Source organism: Danio rerio, chromosome 7 (assembly GCF_052040795.2).
Source record: "Danio rerio strain M-AB ecotype USA chromosome 7, GRCz13ab, whole genome shotgun sequence".
Taxonomy (NCBI): Eukaryota; Metazoa; Chordata; class Actinopteri; order Cypriniformes; family Danionidae; genus Danio; species Danio rerio.
Genome location: NC_141027.1, coordinates 39,168,982 through 39,187,268, shown reverse-complemented (window position 1 = coordinate 39,187,268; position 18,287 = coordinate 39,168,982). Strand labels below are relative to the sequence as shown.

The 18,287-nt window shown below is 34.3% G+C and overlaps 1 protein-coding gene across 2 annotated transcripts in view; it reads right to left on the bottom strand.

Annotated features, from left to right (window-relative positions):
• Positions 1-3,564: 3,564 nt before the first annotated feature.
• Positions 3,565-18,287, bottom strand: part of creb3l1 (cAMP responsive element binding protein 3-like 1) — a 57,043-nt gene continuing 42,320 nt past the window's right edge. The window contains exons 9-12 of one of the 2 annotated variants that reach the window (NM_001243038.2): positions 12,404-12,503; positions 9,871-10,021; positions 7,755-8,001; positions 3,565-5,551 (exon numbers count right to left, since the gene is read on the bottom strand). In NM_001243038.2, coding sequence (NP_001229967.2) covers positions 5,515-5,551; positions 7,755-8,001; positions 9,871-10,021; positions 12,404-12,503 — 535 coding nt within the window. In that variant the 3' untranslated portion in view covers positions 3,565-5,514. The remainder of the gene's footprint in view (positions 5,552-7,754; positions 8,002-9,870; positions 10,022-12,403; positions 12,504-18,287) is intronic. The other variant, NR_199880.1, reaches the window with a different exon arrangement.

Below are 18,287 nucleotides of genomic sequence, written 5' to 3'. Positions count from 1 at the left end.
CCTCTTCATCCGAACAGAAAAAATGACACTTTTTTCAAAATACACTCATAATTATAAACATAAAGGCATTATAAAGGATTGTGAAGACAATTTACTGGAACTTTTCACTGGAATTTTTTCCACCTGTTTACATAATTATTAATTAAAATATTTAGATAATAACTGCTGTTTGCACAGGGTTAGTTTTACTACAATTTCACATCAATAAAAAAATTAAGTAATGATATAAGCATTTATGTGCATTATTATGAGTGTATTTTTGCAATTAGTACAACATTTCGTTCACAAAAATTATTCTCAGCTGTCAAATTCTATTGACTTTAAATGCAGTTTTAAATGCATTGAAAGTTGTCAGTATGTAAATGTTACATCTCTACTCTTCTCGCCTCACTCCACTGGCTGCCCGCTGTGTCAGAAGAACTGATAATCTTACAGTCACTGCACTTGAGCTGTTTTTTCGTCTCTTCCAAAAGCTGCAGTCTGTGACCTAGCAATTTGTGTAAAGATGGAGTAAATAATATTATTTATTAGTGTTCTTGCCATGAAATTGGAAAACCATTGCAGGGAGAACAATGATAACATTATTTATTCATTTAATGAACACTTTCGAAACAAGTCTTCTAAAATATATAGCTCATTGCACAAAGTACCAGCTTTCCCATTGAGAATAAACCTCATTAATTGCCTTCTTGAAAATGAGTTTACACCTGTAGTTTCCAGTTTCCTCAATTAACAACTCAATATTCATATTGAAACCAGACTGTTGCTGTTATTTTCCAGGTTTTAAAATAGTCCTGCCAGCACACCATGCACTGAATCATGAATTTCTCTGATCACACACTGTTTTTTTTGTTTGTTTGTTTGTTTTTTGTTTTTTAAGTCAGACTATATGCAGCATTAATTTTAAAATTATCACAGCTTTCATGAAATAAAAATAGACAAACAGTATCAATAACAGGTGCACATAATCATTCACACATACACGCACACATGCAAGCACACAACACATGCTGGTATGGGGACTATGGATATTTGTGTGGGCAGGAAAAAGTCTATGTTATTTTTCTCTTCCTCTCTCCTTTCCTCTATCCTGCGTCTCTTTTCGTTCTCTCATTCTCTCCGGGTGTTATTTCTTTGTGGGTCTAAAGCAGAACTTTAAAATAAAAATCATAACAACACAAAATGGTTGATGTCATAGGAATATAAACATGAAAAGAGCAAGATGAAAAGACACAACCATTAAATCTCATAGTCAAGATGGAGCCCAATTTAACTGCACAAGCAAAACGATTTTGTTAATATTATTATATATTATGACATGCAGGACTGCCACTGAGCTGGATAGATTACTAAGACCTGGGGTCATCAAGTAGAGCCAATATAGAAACCACACAGCCAAATTTCACCTTAAAGCAAGTCTGCTGGAAATGCATTCAAAAATATTTAAATATTTATACTGTAGATAGATAGGCCAAAGTATCTGTATCTTTTTCAGCTTTAATTATGTTAATGTTGTCCAATAAAATGTGAATAGAGCATTCGAATTAATATACTGGCATTTTATTTGTTTAAATAGGATATTTCACAAAGTTGCAGATGATTTTTAAAAAATATATTGTGTAAAACCCTTAATTGTGTCTTTTTGACTTTAGCTTTGTACTCCTGTATGGTAAACAATCATAAAATGACTCTTCTCTACTTTCCTGTTCATTAGTGTTGAGCAGAGCACAAACTAAACCACATCTTCAAGCATTTCAAGCATTATCACTACATAGATATCATGACCAGTTACTGTTAGTTTAGTGAGTTAGTTAAACAATTTTTTTGTATTATTTGTATTGGTAAGTCATTGTAATGGAGGGTTCATAGGAAAGTGTCTGGTGCATATGGAGAGGTAAAAAGTGTGGTACATATGGTTTTTCAAGCCCACACACCTCACTTGCCTTGTCAACAACATAAAAAGTACACCAACTGATGCAATTCAAGGTCATACATCGTCTACACTGCACTAAAGCCAAGCTATAAAATCTTTCCTTGTGTCTCCCCAATGTGCGATAGATGCAAGAGAGCAGAGGACATGGTTGCTTATGCCTTTGGCTCTGTCCCTACTTAATAAATTCTGGACAAACATATTTGACTAGTACTGCAAGGCTGAAGCAGACCTTTTCAACCTGAACTTGTCATCTTTGACTTCTCACAAAAATACATCTTCTCTCCCTCAAACAATACAAGAGTATTGCAAAGCATGGTGGTGGCTAAAAGGCTAGTGCTGAACAATTGGACATCACCTTTACCCCCTTCATTCCATGATATCTGTTATTCAGATAGAGAGACTCGGATTTTTCAGGACTAGCTCCATTAGAACATTTTGGCTATAGGGTTAATTTATTGATTTATTTAACAAATCTATATCTCAAGAGCAATCCAGTGACCCCTCTGAGGTTTAGGTTATATACCCTCTCTAGTTTTGATTGTATGTTTTGTGACTATAATGCATTTTTTTGTTGTCTTTTTTCTTTTTTGGTTTTCTTTATATAGTCTTTTTTTATGTCTACAGTATGAGCCAATGTTTGTTCGTGTTCTGTGTGTGTATATTTTCATTCACTCATTTTCTTTTTGGCTTCATCTTTTTGTCATTCATTTAATTATTTGTAAAATAAAACCACATGTTTGTAGACAAGTATGAAATTAATTAGGCAAATAACATTCTAAATTCCATATGGGCTCACAATTGTTTTGTGGCCAAGTAAACAGCCTAGGGCGTACATGATATTAATGATCACAAGGTAACATTCTGTGTTTTGTTACTATTGCCGTTTTTCACTAGGATTTTACACTCATTAAATTTACATAGAAATTATGCTGTTTAAAGCTCATTGTATGTTATTTCCAAACCAATTATTCAGCTACATTCCATATTTTCATTACTAAAACGTTAGATTGCCCCGCTCTCTATAACTATATTAGTATTACTATATGCATCTCAAACTTGATTTACCAGCTTAAATGAAATTAGTTTAGTCTTTTGCTTATCATGTCATTTTCACAAACAACACTTTATAGAAAAAAAAATGACTCCATTTAAAATCAAGGCAACAAACTTCAGGACATTTTTGAATCAACCGCACTTGACTCGATTTAAGTTGAATAAACTGAAACATGTCCTAGTTTGTTGCATTAAAATTTCAAATTAAGACAATTTCTTTTTTTTTTTTTACAGTGTACTGTATGATATATGCGTCTGTAATAATAATACAAAGAAAATGTTATTTTTAATTGAGAGCTTGTCTTCTGTTTCTGTCAGAATTTCCCTGTTTTGGTAATGGCTGCTTTTCAAAGATTAAAACACGCAGTTATGTTAAAAATTCAAACTTAAATTATCAAATTGCAAGACTGATTCATTTCACTGACGTTAAGCTTAAACAGGCTGTTCTCAAAACCCTTAAAACAAGACACACACTGCTATATTTATTGTTACAGTAGGTAAGGTAAGAGACAACGTGCTGACACCTGGTGGTCATAATTCATAAATACAACGAGCAAATAAACACAGGAAACACGAGGTTGCAACTGCAAATTTTGTATTTTGCTTCATTCTAACTCTACTTTAGATTAGACAGGAAAGGCAAGCGGTTCAGAGCATAGATACATACAGAGCCAGATCCATACACGGATACAAATCCACCCAAGCCGCGCAGTGATTACCAAAAGGCATTGGAAATATAAAAATACGTCCTCCATATTTACAACCAACCGTTATCATCAGAAATATGTACAAAAAAGGGATACATGTGATACCAGCAACAATTACATTTAAAGCATAAACTCTGTCGTCATCTGGACAATTAAATTCAGCTCCATGTTTGAATGAACAGTTATGTGCAATGAAGTTTACATTTAAACATTCAGATTTACACTTCCAGTTCAACATTGTACACTAGAGAAACGTATTAATGGTTGAGATGACTGCAACAGAAGCTGTAATCAGTCATTAAATGAAGGTAGACTAGAGAAACTACACTGAATTCAGTTTCACTCTGAAAATATGATGGTACCTACATGTTTATGGCACAAATACCACGGAGTGAGTTAGAAAAAACGACAGTGACCAATTATATTATTATAAATTAATCAGGCACATAAAATGATGTCTATCAGTGGTTATCTGTACAATGAAAAAAATATTGTGGCTGATGGTAGAGAGGACGTCATGAAAAAAAATACCCAAGAAAAAATTAAACAAAGAGTTTATGATTAACAATTTGTTTCTAAACACTGATATCTAGCATTAAAAAAATGTCTCCCTTTAGAAAACTTTTTACAAAACTGCACGATCAACTTCCAGATAGGCTATCTGATGAATTTTACAGTGGTCAAACAGTTCACTCAATGAGACAGTCATTAAAATCCTATTATCAGAAGAACGTGCTTTAAATAATATCACTTTTCTTAAAGGTAACAACTGTGTGTTTTCAGATTATAACCAACGTTTTCATGTGGATGTGCAGAAGTCTGCTGGACATGGTGAAACACACACACAGGATTTGATCGCCCCTGTTCATTTTTCTCCATATATACAAAACTTTCTTTACACAGAAATAAAGATAACAGAAAACAAACTGTTTAACAGTTATGACAACAAGATCATGTAAACCTTACATCATCTTTCTATAAAAAAACACACAATAACTTTCATATTTTTTTGTGCATAAAATAAATATGCTCTTTTTTGGATGCTGCAAATACTAGAATATATTATGGATAAAATTATTAATTCAGTACAAAAGTCTCTGCCTTTTTAAAAAGTAGAAAACCAAAAATCGAATAAAACACATCAATAAACGAAAGCTGAGGATTAAGAAGGAAATACGTGGTTATGAGCATCTTAAATATGACTAGGTGAAAAAGGCACTTTAAATCAATTAGTTTTCCTAGTGCAAAACAAGTGCAATCCAGCTTAAACCTATTAGGGACCAAAACAAGCCAAAATGGCAGAGGAAGAAACTCCTGTCAAAGCAAGCTTTGCCAAGCTGCAAAGTACATCAGGCACCTGTGATTACACCTGCTGGAAAACATTCAGAGACTAAAAAAAAATCATATTAATAATAATAATAAAAGCTCTTTGGGGTCTTTTAAAGAAGGATATGTAGTAAATGGACAGTCTCATGGCAGTTTAGGAATATCAAAACAAAGACTCGTGAACTTTTCCTCCCACACTCTGTGAGTGAAGCGTTAAGTGAATTTTTGGAGCTGCAGGTCAAGTCTATCTAAAGCAGAGCAGCGTTATCAAACGCCCACATCCTCTCTTTTTCTTCTTCTCGTGGCCCTCAAACTCAGTGCTGGCTGGTGAAGGGAGTTTCAGTGTATGGATGGACACAGTCAGTTCTTAAGCTAAATGCAGGTGCTCATGAGGCTTGTTGGTTCAGGTCAGGATCTGTACGGTAGCGATGCGGGTCGAGGATCATCAGATGTCAGTGAAGGCCTGTGTGATGGAGGCTGCTCCACCTAGAGGACTTAGAAATATTCAGCTCCTCCCTCAGGATCCCGCTTTCTGATGAAGAAAAAGACGACTAGTTAGTTGCAGAAATAAATCAGTTGTATAGTTAAATCGGTTCTGATAGCACTCAAAAGTATAGGCGTGGTAAAATATTTTTAAAAGGTTGAAATGTAAAGTATGTGTTCAAAAATACTGTAAAAACAGTAATATAGTGAAATATGATGATATTTTAATGTCACGGGCGGCTCAGTGGTTAGCACTGTTGCCTTACAGTAAGCGGGTCGCTGGTTCGAGTCCCGGCAAGGGTCAGTTGGTATTTCTGTGTGGAGTTTGCATGTTCTCCCTATTTTGGCGAACATGCCTATTTTTTCCCCCACAGTCCAAAGACATGCGCTATAGATGAATTGAATAAACTAAATTGGCTGAAGTGTATGTGTGTGAATGAGAGTGTATGGATGTTTTTCAGTGCCGGGTTGCAGCTGGAAGGGCATCTGCTGTGTAAAACATATGCTGGATAAGTTGACGGTTCATTCCACTGTGGTGACCCCTGATGAATAAAGGGACTGAGCTGAAGGAAATAAAATGAATGATTTAATATAAACTTTTTTTTTTTTTTTTGAAATGTTAAAATCGAATGAATTACTTCTCGAGTGTTACACAGAAGTTCAGATATTGTTTATTTTAATCAGCTGATTTGCTACTAAGGAAGGATTTTAGATGATTAATAATGATCGAAACTATGTTAAAATTATTGTAAAAACTGTGATTAAAAGTCTTTGATGAATAGAAAGCTCAATCAACACATTTATTTGAATTATATTTATTCTTAACATTGTAAAATGATTTACTGTCACAATTAATTGAAACATTATAAAAAGCAAGAATAGGTATAAGCAAGCATTAGTAGCAAAGTCCCTCTTTGAAGGTCATATTTAAAAACACTAATAATTTAACAACATTGATCAATATAATCTTTAACAAAGCTGAAAATGAAAATCGAGTTTCTGCGTTTTTTAATGCAGACAATACAGCATAACATTAATCATTTATCAGTTGTCAGCCATAACAACAACAAGCTTATCTATAGTGACTGAATTGTACTATCAGTTACTAATATTTTATTAGTTACTAATATTCTATCAGTTACTAAATTAAAATTCTGTCATTTACTCGAAATCCTGCCCCCTGAAAACTCTCAATTCAAAACTTTGGTTCTTTTGGTTTTTAGGCACAACTGAAGATATTTTATCTTAATACTTAATCAAATCTGAGAGATTTCTGTTCCTGCACTCAAAGTCTATTCTGTCAAGAAAACTCTGAAAAAGTTATATAAAGTCTAAAAGTCAAAAAAAATATATAAAGTCTATACAAATCAAGCCGTTATCTTCTGAATGGAAGCAATAATAGGAAAAATTGTATTTCGTGCAGATAAATATTGATTGATTAACATAAAGTGAACATTAACCATACCAACCTCTGAACCCAACTATATCAACAATCATTTATTGTTTAAGTTTTAATACAATATCAGCAGCATAGGCTATATTCATGGAAACAATAATAAAAATATTCTATAAATAATTAACAAACATAACAGTTTCTAGATAATCAAACATTATAAAAACATGACAACAATACTAATAAACAACAAATAAGATTTTTCAGTTAAGTAAGTGACAAATATTATATATTTTTAAAAACATTTACCATAAAATAAGTTTTGAATAAAAACATTTTCAAATATATTTAGAAACATAAAATGTTTTATATCGACTATCAGTTCCCTCTACAATATTCATTTATTTTCCTTCAGCTTAGTCCATTTATTAATCAGGGGTCACGCCACAGTGGACTGAACCGCCAAATTATCCAGCATATGTTTCACATAGTGGATGCCCTTCCAGCTGCAACCCAGTACTAGGAAACTCTCACATGCACACACACACACACACACACTCATACAAAACAGCCAATTTAGTTTATTCAGTTCATCTATAGTGCATGTGTTTGGACTGTAGGGAAACCGGAGCACCTAGAGGAAACCCATGCAAGCATGGGGAAAACATGCAAACACCACACAGGAATGTCAACTGACCCGCCTGGGACTCACACCAGCGGCCTTCTTGCTGTAAGGCGACACTGCTAACCACTTGAGCCACCGTGCTGCCCCCCTCTGCAGTATATATCCATAATGGAATGTGTATAATAATGAACATTTATAAAATAGAATAAAATGCATCATCCGTATGCGTCTCACCTCGAGTGGTAGTGTGGTTCGGGGGGACGGAGGGGGGCCGCGGATGTGTTGCTGTAGCTTGCAGACTCCGGCTGAGCCTCGCTCAAGTACCTGCTCACAAGAGCCGAATGATCCTGCTTGTGGCTGCTGTCTTTCACGTCCTGTACATGCCGCGGCACGCCCTCCGTCCTCTCCACACTCAGCAGGCCCCTGTGGCCGTCCTCCACTGGGACGCCCTCGTCATAGAAGAGCAGGCTGCGGGAGCGGACTAAACACACACAAACACAGAACACATAGTTACTCACATGATTTACATGATCATTTATTTAGATTTAATAGAGCTGAAGAGAATCAGTTCAACTCAACCAGAGTGTTTAAAGAGATGGAAATTGTATCTGCATATCATTTCAAGGGTCTTTTACAAGGATGCATTTTTTTCACACACTGTGTCCATTAAAATGGACATCATTTTCCAGACCATGTTTTTTTGTGGTTTTTGAGCATTTCATCTAATTTAAAGCCTGCAGTCCATGAAAGTGGAAAATTGTCATCCTATCAAATTGCGATATAGCTCTGCATGTTGTTAATTGAAAAAAATCCCCTACACTGAAAAGCAGCATGGCACTGCACTCCAGACAGAGATGTAAGCCACATGTATAATGTTTTTATTTATATTTAATGAAATGTTTGACAATATTTCCAATATTTCATATTTTATGTAAAAAAAAAAAAAGAGAGACTGCACTTCCTAATTAAAGTTTAAAATCTTACATCGCAAGTTTTAAATCAAGATTTTTTCCAACATGTCTGTGTTTATTATGACCTACAACGGGTTCAAGATCTGTTACTGAAATTAAATCTCCAGTAATGCTGATGGAACTTTTTTATATAAAAAAACTGTATCGATGTACTAATACATTGCTGAAACAATTTCATATGCATAATAAACAGATCTTGAGATTCTTGAGCGTATAGCAGAGGGAAATAATACCAGTTTAATACCAGTTTGACCATCACTTAAATGTTCAATACCCACAAAGGATGAAGCCCCTTAACTGAGATGCAGCTTCTGTCATCATTTAATCATCCTTCCAAACCTATACAGTTCCTTTCTTCTGCTGAACATGAAAGAAAATATGTTGGCAACCAGTAGCCATTGACTTCCATAGTATTTTTTCCGACTATAAAAGTAAATGGCTACCAGTTATAAACATTCTTTGATCACACACTTTATTTGAAAGTACAATTCTCTCTATTAATAAACCATTAAATATGACTTTTGCCTAAATAAACTCATAATTTGCTGCTTATTAATATTTATTAAGGTAGTAGTTAGGTTGGGTGGGATTGATGTAGATTAAGATGTCTACTTTATAAACACTGATAAACAATCAATATCTTAATAATAAGCCGGTAATAAGCAGCTAGTTAACAGAACTGGCCCCTATACCGAAGTGTTACCCATTCGTCTTTTGTGTTCAGCGGAGAAAAGAAATTCCTACAGTAAATGTTTGGAATGAATTAATAGTGAGTAAAAGTTTATTTTGGCATGAACTGTCTCTTTAAGGTAGAAAGATAGAGCAAGATTTGAAGTGGGCTGCTCTCTTAGGCGAACTAGCACGCATCTTCGGTTACTACAGCAACCCTGTGGCCATCATGCACAGGCCGAGTCTGTAGGGCCCTTGTGAAAATGGATGAGGCATTTGAAGCCCCTTTTCAAGCACAGCTTTGATAGGGCCGAACGAGATGCGGCTCGGTGTGTGTTATAAAGTTGAAAGAGGATTGTAAAATCTGCTCAAAGGGAAGTAATGATTTCAATCTAAAACTCTCTGGGATGTCTGACAGTAATTTGTGGGTGAGAATGGGCACTGTCGGCCCAGGAGCTCCAGTAATAACCTTCATAAAAAAAGACGGCCTCACAATCTTCAGTCTCGTGGGTAGGGAGGGGGGCGGGGGGATGAAATAAGACGCACAGCTATTATCTGACTGGATAATTTAATGTGTCTGAAAGCCGAATGACCTACAAGTAGATGTTGATTTTGCGCATACAAAGGGGATGTAATCAAATCATGCATTGTATACAGTGAAGGTGATGATTTGGATGGACACATTAAATTAGGGCAGGGGTGAAACGTACCCTGGCTGGTGGTGTAGAGGTCACCTGAGGGCAGCGGTGCAGACTTCACCGTGTGTGAGGATGATGAGGATAAGGAGGAAGAGTAGAGGGAGAGCTCGGGCAGGCAGGGGGCCAACGAGCCCAGCACCAACACAAAACACAGCGCCACCACCTGACCAGGAGGAGGAACCACACACACGGTGAACACACCGCCCCACTCACCTGCCTTTACATACATAAAAGCTAAACTTAGGGCCAGACTTAACCAATAAGTGAGGTAAGCAACTGCTGAGGGTCATGGGGAATTAGAGGGCCCCGACCAATGCCAAGAAGTCTATATTAATCATAAAGCTCTTTTGACAATTTTCTATAATATATTGTTAAATCTGTCTATGACCGTTAAGAGTAGTAGGGTCTAAAATAACATTGCTTAGTGAAAACTAACAGCTGCCGATTCACAGAAATTGTTCAGTTAATTTAGTTTGACAGATCTTGAATTAAATATTAATTATTAAATACTTTTTTTTATTTATATCAAAATCTATTCACAAAAATGGCTAATTTACTTTAAATAGATACAAATTTGTTAGTTAAAACTTGTTTTTATTTGTGAATGCATTGCATTTAAGTTTATATTAAGAAGATAAAGGTTCTGTTAAATAGTTTTTATATATTTTTGATATATATATTTATATTTATTTAAAAACTTTTTATTTACAATATTGATAAAAATCTACAGAGAAAAATATTAATAGAGAAAGAGAATGTTTTAAGTTTCAATGCTAGGCCCCAAACCCAGAATTGCTTAGGAAATCACTAAGTCCACCCCTCTACAGAGACAAGGTGTTTCATTAAAGTCTTAGTTCAGCACAAACATGATAATTTTGTCATTTAGTCAAAATCGTGTCATTTAGAAGACTTTGCTTCATCATTGGTACACAAATTGAAGATTTTTTTTAATCAAATCTGAGAGATTTCTGTTCCTCCACTCAAAGTCTATTCATTCAACTCCTGAAATAGTCAATAAAAAGATCTTAAAATAAAATTCCATACAAATCAAACGTGATAAACAGATTTAATTTAGGATTTTATTTGCAAATAAACATTGATTGATTAACATAAAGAGAACTACACTGAACTACACTGAAAAATCTATTCAATTGATTTATTATTTAAGGTAAGTGGTTGCAAATTATGTATATGGGCTGAATTTAAACAAACAAATTAAGTTGAACGTTACTAAATGAAAATGTTTGATTAAATTCAGCCCATGTAAACTTTGGTTTGCAATCACATTCCTTAAAAAAATTAGTAAATCCAATGAATCATATTTTTTCATTGTATACATTTAAAATGTAGTTTTTTTTAAACCCTTATTTGGTTATAACACAGACCAGGGGTTCCCAAAGTTTTCAGCATATGACCGCCAAAATAACAATGTCAACCCTCATTATCCTCAGAGGTGGTTATAAACAAACTAATGTTAAACATAAATACCAATAAGCCTATATAAACACAAGCATACTGACAACACAAAAAATTCCATTTATGTTTTATAGGAATTTATGAATTTGTTTAATTTCAACATGATAAGGACTAATAAGAAAGAACGGCACAATGTTTGGAACACATCAAGTATATTATTGATTTATTTTAGAGATAGCCACTCTGAGATAATCCTCCACATTCAGTTATGATCTGTATTTCTTTATAATGGGTTTTCCTTTTATAAATTGCTATAAATTTATAATATGTATGAGAGTGCCAAAATAAGTGTCAGAAAGCTTATCACAGTGCTTAAAAAATGTATCTGCTGCAACTAATGTTATTACTGTCATGTTAATTTAACGTAATCCCTCCAGAGTCAAAATTCTATGGGAAATAAAATCTAATGGTTGATTATTTTTGTGCACATTTTTTTTGTAGGATATGGATAAAATACGGTACTACTAATAGTTTATTATTATTTATTTGATTTTTAGAATACACCAAGCCCACAATACCCACTCACTGTTGTGTTGTGAGGTCCCGACCAACTCAGTTGAGTTGAATTGGGTTCAATTGTTAAAATAAAATTTACAACCCATCTGTTTGGTTGGTCCATAATTTAGTTCCATATTTATTGATTCTTAAACATTAGGAATAAACCTCATCAGTTCCCAAGCCACATAAAATGCATTATCATATCTGATTAGTGTAAACATTGTTAGCCGATCAGTGCCAATCAAATTCAATCTGTTCATCCAATAAAGCAATCATGTCTCTCAAAAGAGCACTTGAAACCACTCAATTTATTTTTTGATCTCTTCATTAATGTTTTGAAGCATTTGAGCATTGAGAGGGAGAGTAATTTCCAAGATTTGATTAAAAATATCATCATTTGTGTTCTGAAAATGGACAAAAGCTTTATAAATTTTGACACAATTCTCATTTGATGGTAAACTAACCCTTTAATAGTAGTTTGTTAGAAAGAAAGAAGCAAGAAAATATAAAATAAATGCTAGTGTTTTGCTGTAAATGTGTGTATGCACTGTATATGTGAGTGTGTATTCACCATGAGGCAGGTTCCGGTCTGTGTTGAGGCGATCTTGCAGGATCGAGGCACTTTCCCGCTCACTAGAGCCTGCAGTCTTTGTAGCTGCTGAAGTAGAGACCTGCGGATCACACAGAAACATTAGAATGATTAGTAAAGGCTTTAGATCAGGGTGTAGGCAGCATATTTGTCTGCAGGCTATGTGCGTTCTGCTCTGAGCCGTTTTGTAACAGCAGGATCTTCTTTTTTAAGCTTCAAGAGCATGCGAGGATAATACAGTTCTTACTCACTATAAGTGTTACATAAACTGAACTCCTCTTCAGTCTCTCGCACACAAACACACTTCACCTCCTCCTTGATCGCTGCTGCATGTGTGTGGTGGGTGTTAATTTATTTGCACATCAATTACTTGCTTCTTCAGAAGCCAATCAGACATAGGCTTCCTCACTTGGATCACACTTTCTGATGTGACCCAAAACAAGCGTAGTCACTCAAATGCAATACTTGGAACCACAGAATTTGTGAATATGGCATACTATATATATCCTCTTTGCAGTATGTGCACCATATGCCAACTTTCCGCACGCCTGATTTACCTGGATGACCTAGTATATTTGAAGAGTTCAGATGCAAAAACCGCCTGAAATTTCCATTGAAAATTAGCATTTTTCTCAGACTCCTTTGTTTATGTTGAGTTATTTTACTTTAAAGACCATGGAAAAGTTGTATTCTTTGCCATTAAAGTAAAATTACTGAACCTATAGACAGTAGCCTGATAAAAATGCTAATTTTAAGAAAGAATATTTCAGATGGCATATAGAGGTTTTTGCACCTGAACTCTTCATTTGTAGAAATCTGATGATGACAGTAAATAATATTTGACTAGATATTTTTCAAGACACTTCTATACAGCTTATAGTGACATTTAAAGGCTTAACTAGGTTAATTAGGTTAACTAGACAGGTTAGGGTATATTAGACAAGTTATTGTATAACAATGGTTTGTTCTGTAGACTATCGAAAAATAGCTTAAAGGGGCTAATAATATTGACCTCAAAATGGCTTTTAAAAATTTTAAAAATGCTTGTATTTTAGCAAAAATAAAACAAATAAGACTTTCTCCAGAAGAAAAATATATTATCAGACGTACTGTGAAAATTTCCCTGCTCGGTTACACATCATTTAGGAAATATTTAAAAATAAAAAGAAAATTCAAAGGGGGGTTAATAATTCTGACTTCAATTGTATATAAGATATTATATATAACTAACTTTATTAAATTTAGAATAGTTTTGTTATTTTTGTAATTAGTAATGTCAACCAACAACGTATTGGAAAAAAATGCAACAAACTTTAAGAGGTTTTAAATAAACAGAAGCATAGTGTAGTGTACTTTGTGATCATGCTTGGTCTTACTTTGTGGCTGTTAAAACCATCACATCAAATCTGTAGCTCTTTTATGAAATGGTAGTAAATCACATTTTAAATCGCAAATCGCAATTTTGATCAGAAACTGCCATTAGATTTTTTCTCCAGATCGTGCAGCCCTAAATTTCTGGCTTATAAATATAGTGCTCAGCATATATAAGTATTCCTCACAAATCTATCTTTTAAAATGTATATTTTTAATAGGCTATAAGGTGTACAATAATATATTTGTGCATATACATTAAATAAGTCAGTACTAAAGCCAAATCTGGATATTATCTAACAAAATAACTTACAATAACGGTCCAAAAACTAGTACACCTAATTTTATGTAATAGAAAAATATTCATCGTTCATTCATTTTTTTGTCGGCTTAGTCCCTTTATTAATCCGGGGTCGCCACAGCGGAATGAACCGCCAACTCATCCAGCAAGTTTTTACACAGCGGATGCCCTTCCAGCCGCAACCCATCTCTGGGAAACATCCACACACTACGGACAATTTAGCCTACCCAATTCACCTGTACCGCATGTCTTTGGACTGTATGGGAAACCGGAGCACCCGGAAGAAACCCATGCGAAGGCAGGGAGAACATGCAAACTCCACACAGAAACGCCAACTGAGCCGAGGCTCGAACCAGCGACCCAGCGACCTTCTTGCTGTGAGGCGACAGCACTACCTACTGCGCCACTGCTTCGCCCATAGAAAAATATTAAATATAAATTTTAAAAAAAGAGAGAGAAAAAATCAAAAGCAGCGAAAAAATGGAAACATTTAGTTAGGCTATCATTTCTTTTTTTTTTTTTTTGCAGTATTTTGCTTGAATTTAATTGTATTATCTTTTAGTTTCTAAATATGTTTTGCGACTTAAATGTTATTTTAATAAATCTATCTATTTAACAGTTCTGTTCTGTTTAAATGCACCAAAATTAACTGCCTATATTTACTGAGAAATTTATAAAAATATCCATTTTTAAAATGGCCTGTACTCTATTGCTGAGCACTGTGTGCCACATTTTGATAGTTAGAGTCAGTAATTTTGCTGTTTTTCAGTTAAAAGTTTGTGTAGCTGGTTTAAAAATAAAATACAGAATAAATTATTCAAACATTAAAAATGAGGCAAACATGGTCACCTTTATTTTTATTTCTATTTTAAAAGAAATATGCCTGATTCTACAAACTGACAATGTGCTCCCTCTAGTGGAAGAACGAAGTTTCAACAACATATAAAGCAGCCATCCTCCACCACCAGAGAGAGCTATTGCAACATTTTAGAGAACAACCCAAACCGACTACTTCACCGTTACATCATTTCACAGACTCTCCTATCGAAAACTACATACAGTGCACTTATACCAGAGACAGTCCCCCCTGGACCCCTGGAATTAAGTGCTTTTCCACTTGGCTAAAACACCCCAAAACAAACCTGTCTATTAGATCTCAGAGAAACACACATGCATAAACACTCATAATAAGTACTGTAGACTAGTCTGTCTCTACAACAGTATGATTTCAGGGGTAAGAGGGGCTCAGACCGCCCTACTAACCTAGCAATAATCATCTCAATTTGATCATATAAACAGTGGTTTTCTTCAGATTAATATACAACCCACCCAGCAACACACAAACAAAAACTCCCCCCCGCTGTCTCTTTGAATTCTCTCAAATAAGTCAGAAGGCTCTATCCTAATAAGAATCGGCAGAGCGCCAACACACACAGTCTCTTTATCCTGTAATGAGGGGCAGGCAGGCACCGTGCTGCGTGCTACTTTAAGTGTGTTGTTAATAAGGGCCTGAGCCAATCCTCTATAAAAAGGCTTTTCTAAAACACTTACACACTTACACGTGCCTACACACTTACATACTTCATACAATGTTTGGTACTTCAAAAAAATCCTTAAGTAGGCATTTTAAAGAGCCACTATTTTCTAAGCGTGGCTAAAAATTTGAATAATCTAAAGCAACGTATGTGGAGCGGAAAGAGATTAAAGGTTCTTCATGGAACCATCAATGCCAATAAATAACTAGAAGAGTTTGAAGAGTATGAAATAATAAATCAACAACCTTAACTGGATAGAATATTGTAGTATATAGCACATGGAGTTATATTGAATAATTATTTTGATACATGATACACAAATGCACTTTAAAACATAATTTTCATCAAAGCTATAGGTAGTTAAAGGTGTCATGGTGCCGTAATATGTAGCACGATCGCCTCACAGCAAGAGGGTTGCTGGTTTGAACCCCGGCTGGGTCAGTTGATATTTCTGTGTGGAGTTTGCATATTCTCCCCGTGTTGGCATGGGTTTCCTCTGGGTGCTCCGGTTTCCCTCAACAGTCCAAAGACATGGGCTATAGGTGAATTGATTAAGCTAAATTGGGTGTTTGAGTGTATGGGTGTTTCCCGGTGTTGGATTGTTGCTGAAAGGGCATCCGCTGAGTAAAACATATGCTGGATAAGTTGGCGGTTCATTCCGCTGTTAAATTTGACCCTGGACCACAAAACCATTCATAAGCGTAATTTGAGATTTATACGAAATTTATTATTTAAAAGATGAATAAAAACTTATCATCGCTTTGTTATGATAGGACGTCATTTGGCAGAGATATAACTATTTGAAAATCTGGAATCTGGGGTTCACAAAAAATGTTGAATAAAAAACTCACAAAGTAACCTTTAAATATTTCTAAATAAAGTGCTCAGTGATTGAGTATTTATATTATATCTTATATACAGCAGGACATTTACAAAGTATCTTCATGGAACATGATCTTTATTTAATATTCTTTTGATTTTTGGCGTAAAAGAAAAACGTATCATTTTGACCAATACAGGTTATTTTAAACTAAAGCTAAAAATATAGCTGTGCTGTTGGGATGATGTGCAGAATGTTATTTCTGAGGTGTTTGGATACACTATTTTTGTTTATGGGAGATATTAAGTACACTGTCCCCAGAGGTGACCAATTTTTTGTGTAAGATTCTTCTTGTGGCGTGCAAAAAGACTATAACTAGGCACACATGAAATCTGCACGTGCAGATATCCGCAGATTTTTAGCTCATCATTGAGTCTATTTATTTACTTGTTATAAATGTGTGTAAATGTACATTTATATATATAATGTACATATATATATATAATTTAATTCAGTTTAATTCAGTTTTTAAATTAATTTTAATTTAATATTTTTGGCTAATATGAAAGTGTTCAATTGATTTATTTACAATACAGTTTGTAAAGTTATATTTTCTGTATTTTAGTATATATATTATAGTTGAACTCAGAATTATTAAACCCCCTCAATTATTAGCAACCCTGTTTATTTTTTCCTCAATTTCTGTTCAACAGAGAGAAGATTTTTTTCAACAAATTTCTAAACTTAATAGTTTTAATAACTCATCTCGAATAACTGATTTATTTTATCTTTGTCATGATGACAGTAAATAATATTTGACTAGATATTTTTCAAGACACTTCTATACAGCCTACTACATTTAAAGGTTTAACTAGGGTTAATTAGGTTAACTGGGCAAGCTAGGTTAATTAGGCAAGTTATTGTATGATGATGGTTTGTTTTGTAGACCAGGGGTTCCCAAACTTTTCAGCCTACGACCCCCAAAGTGACAATGCCAGTGACTCGCGACCCCCAATATCCTCTGAGGTGGTTATAAATACAGTCGTTATATATGCAATGGCGCACACACACCAGTAAACCCAAATCTATTTTTCAATTAATTTTTTTTATGTATGTGAGTTCTGTAAATGAGCCAGAAAATTTAACCTGGTATTATTAAATCAGTCTGTTGCATCTGATAGTATTGCTGTGTTTTTAATATAATGTAGTTACTCTAGGGGTCACAATCCAATAGAACTAGTAACTATAAGCTACTATAGTAACTATAAACGACCATTTTTTCTCTTCATATAAAATATGGTAATTCTTATGGTTTAATAAAATAAATAAATTTTTAGAAATCACCAGGCGAACTCCCTTAATTGTCCCATGACCCCTCGGGGGATCCCGACCCCCACTTTGAGAACCACTGCTGTAGACTATCGAAAAAAATATAGCTTAATGGGGCTAATAATATTGACCTTAAAATAGTTTTTTAAAAAATTCATAACTGCTTTTATTCTAGCCGAAATAAAACAAATAAGACTTTTCTCAGAATAAAAAATATTATCAGACATACTGTGAAAATTTTCTTGCTCGGTAAATATCATTTGAGAAATATTTAAAAAAGAAAACAAAAATTTAAGAGAGGTTTGATAAATCTGAATACTCAAAACCGTCTACTCAAACATTTAGGAGAATTACTGTTCACAGAGACACAAAGAAATGTTTTTTCCTTAATGTATTTCCTCAAAGTGTTTTAGTAAACCTTAAACATTTGAAATTTACAATCGCATAGTTTCATAATGATAAATTTCATGTTTATTTTACAGTGTGGAAATGCACAGACAATTGCTGTCT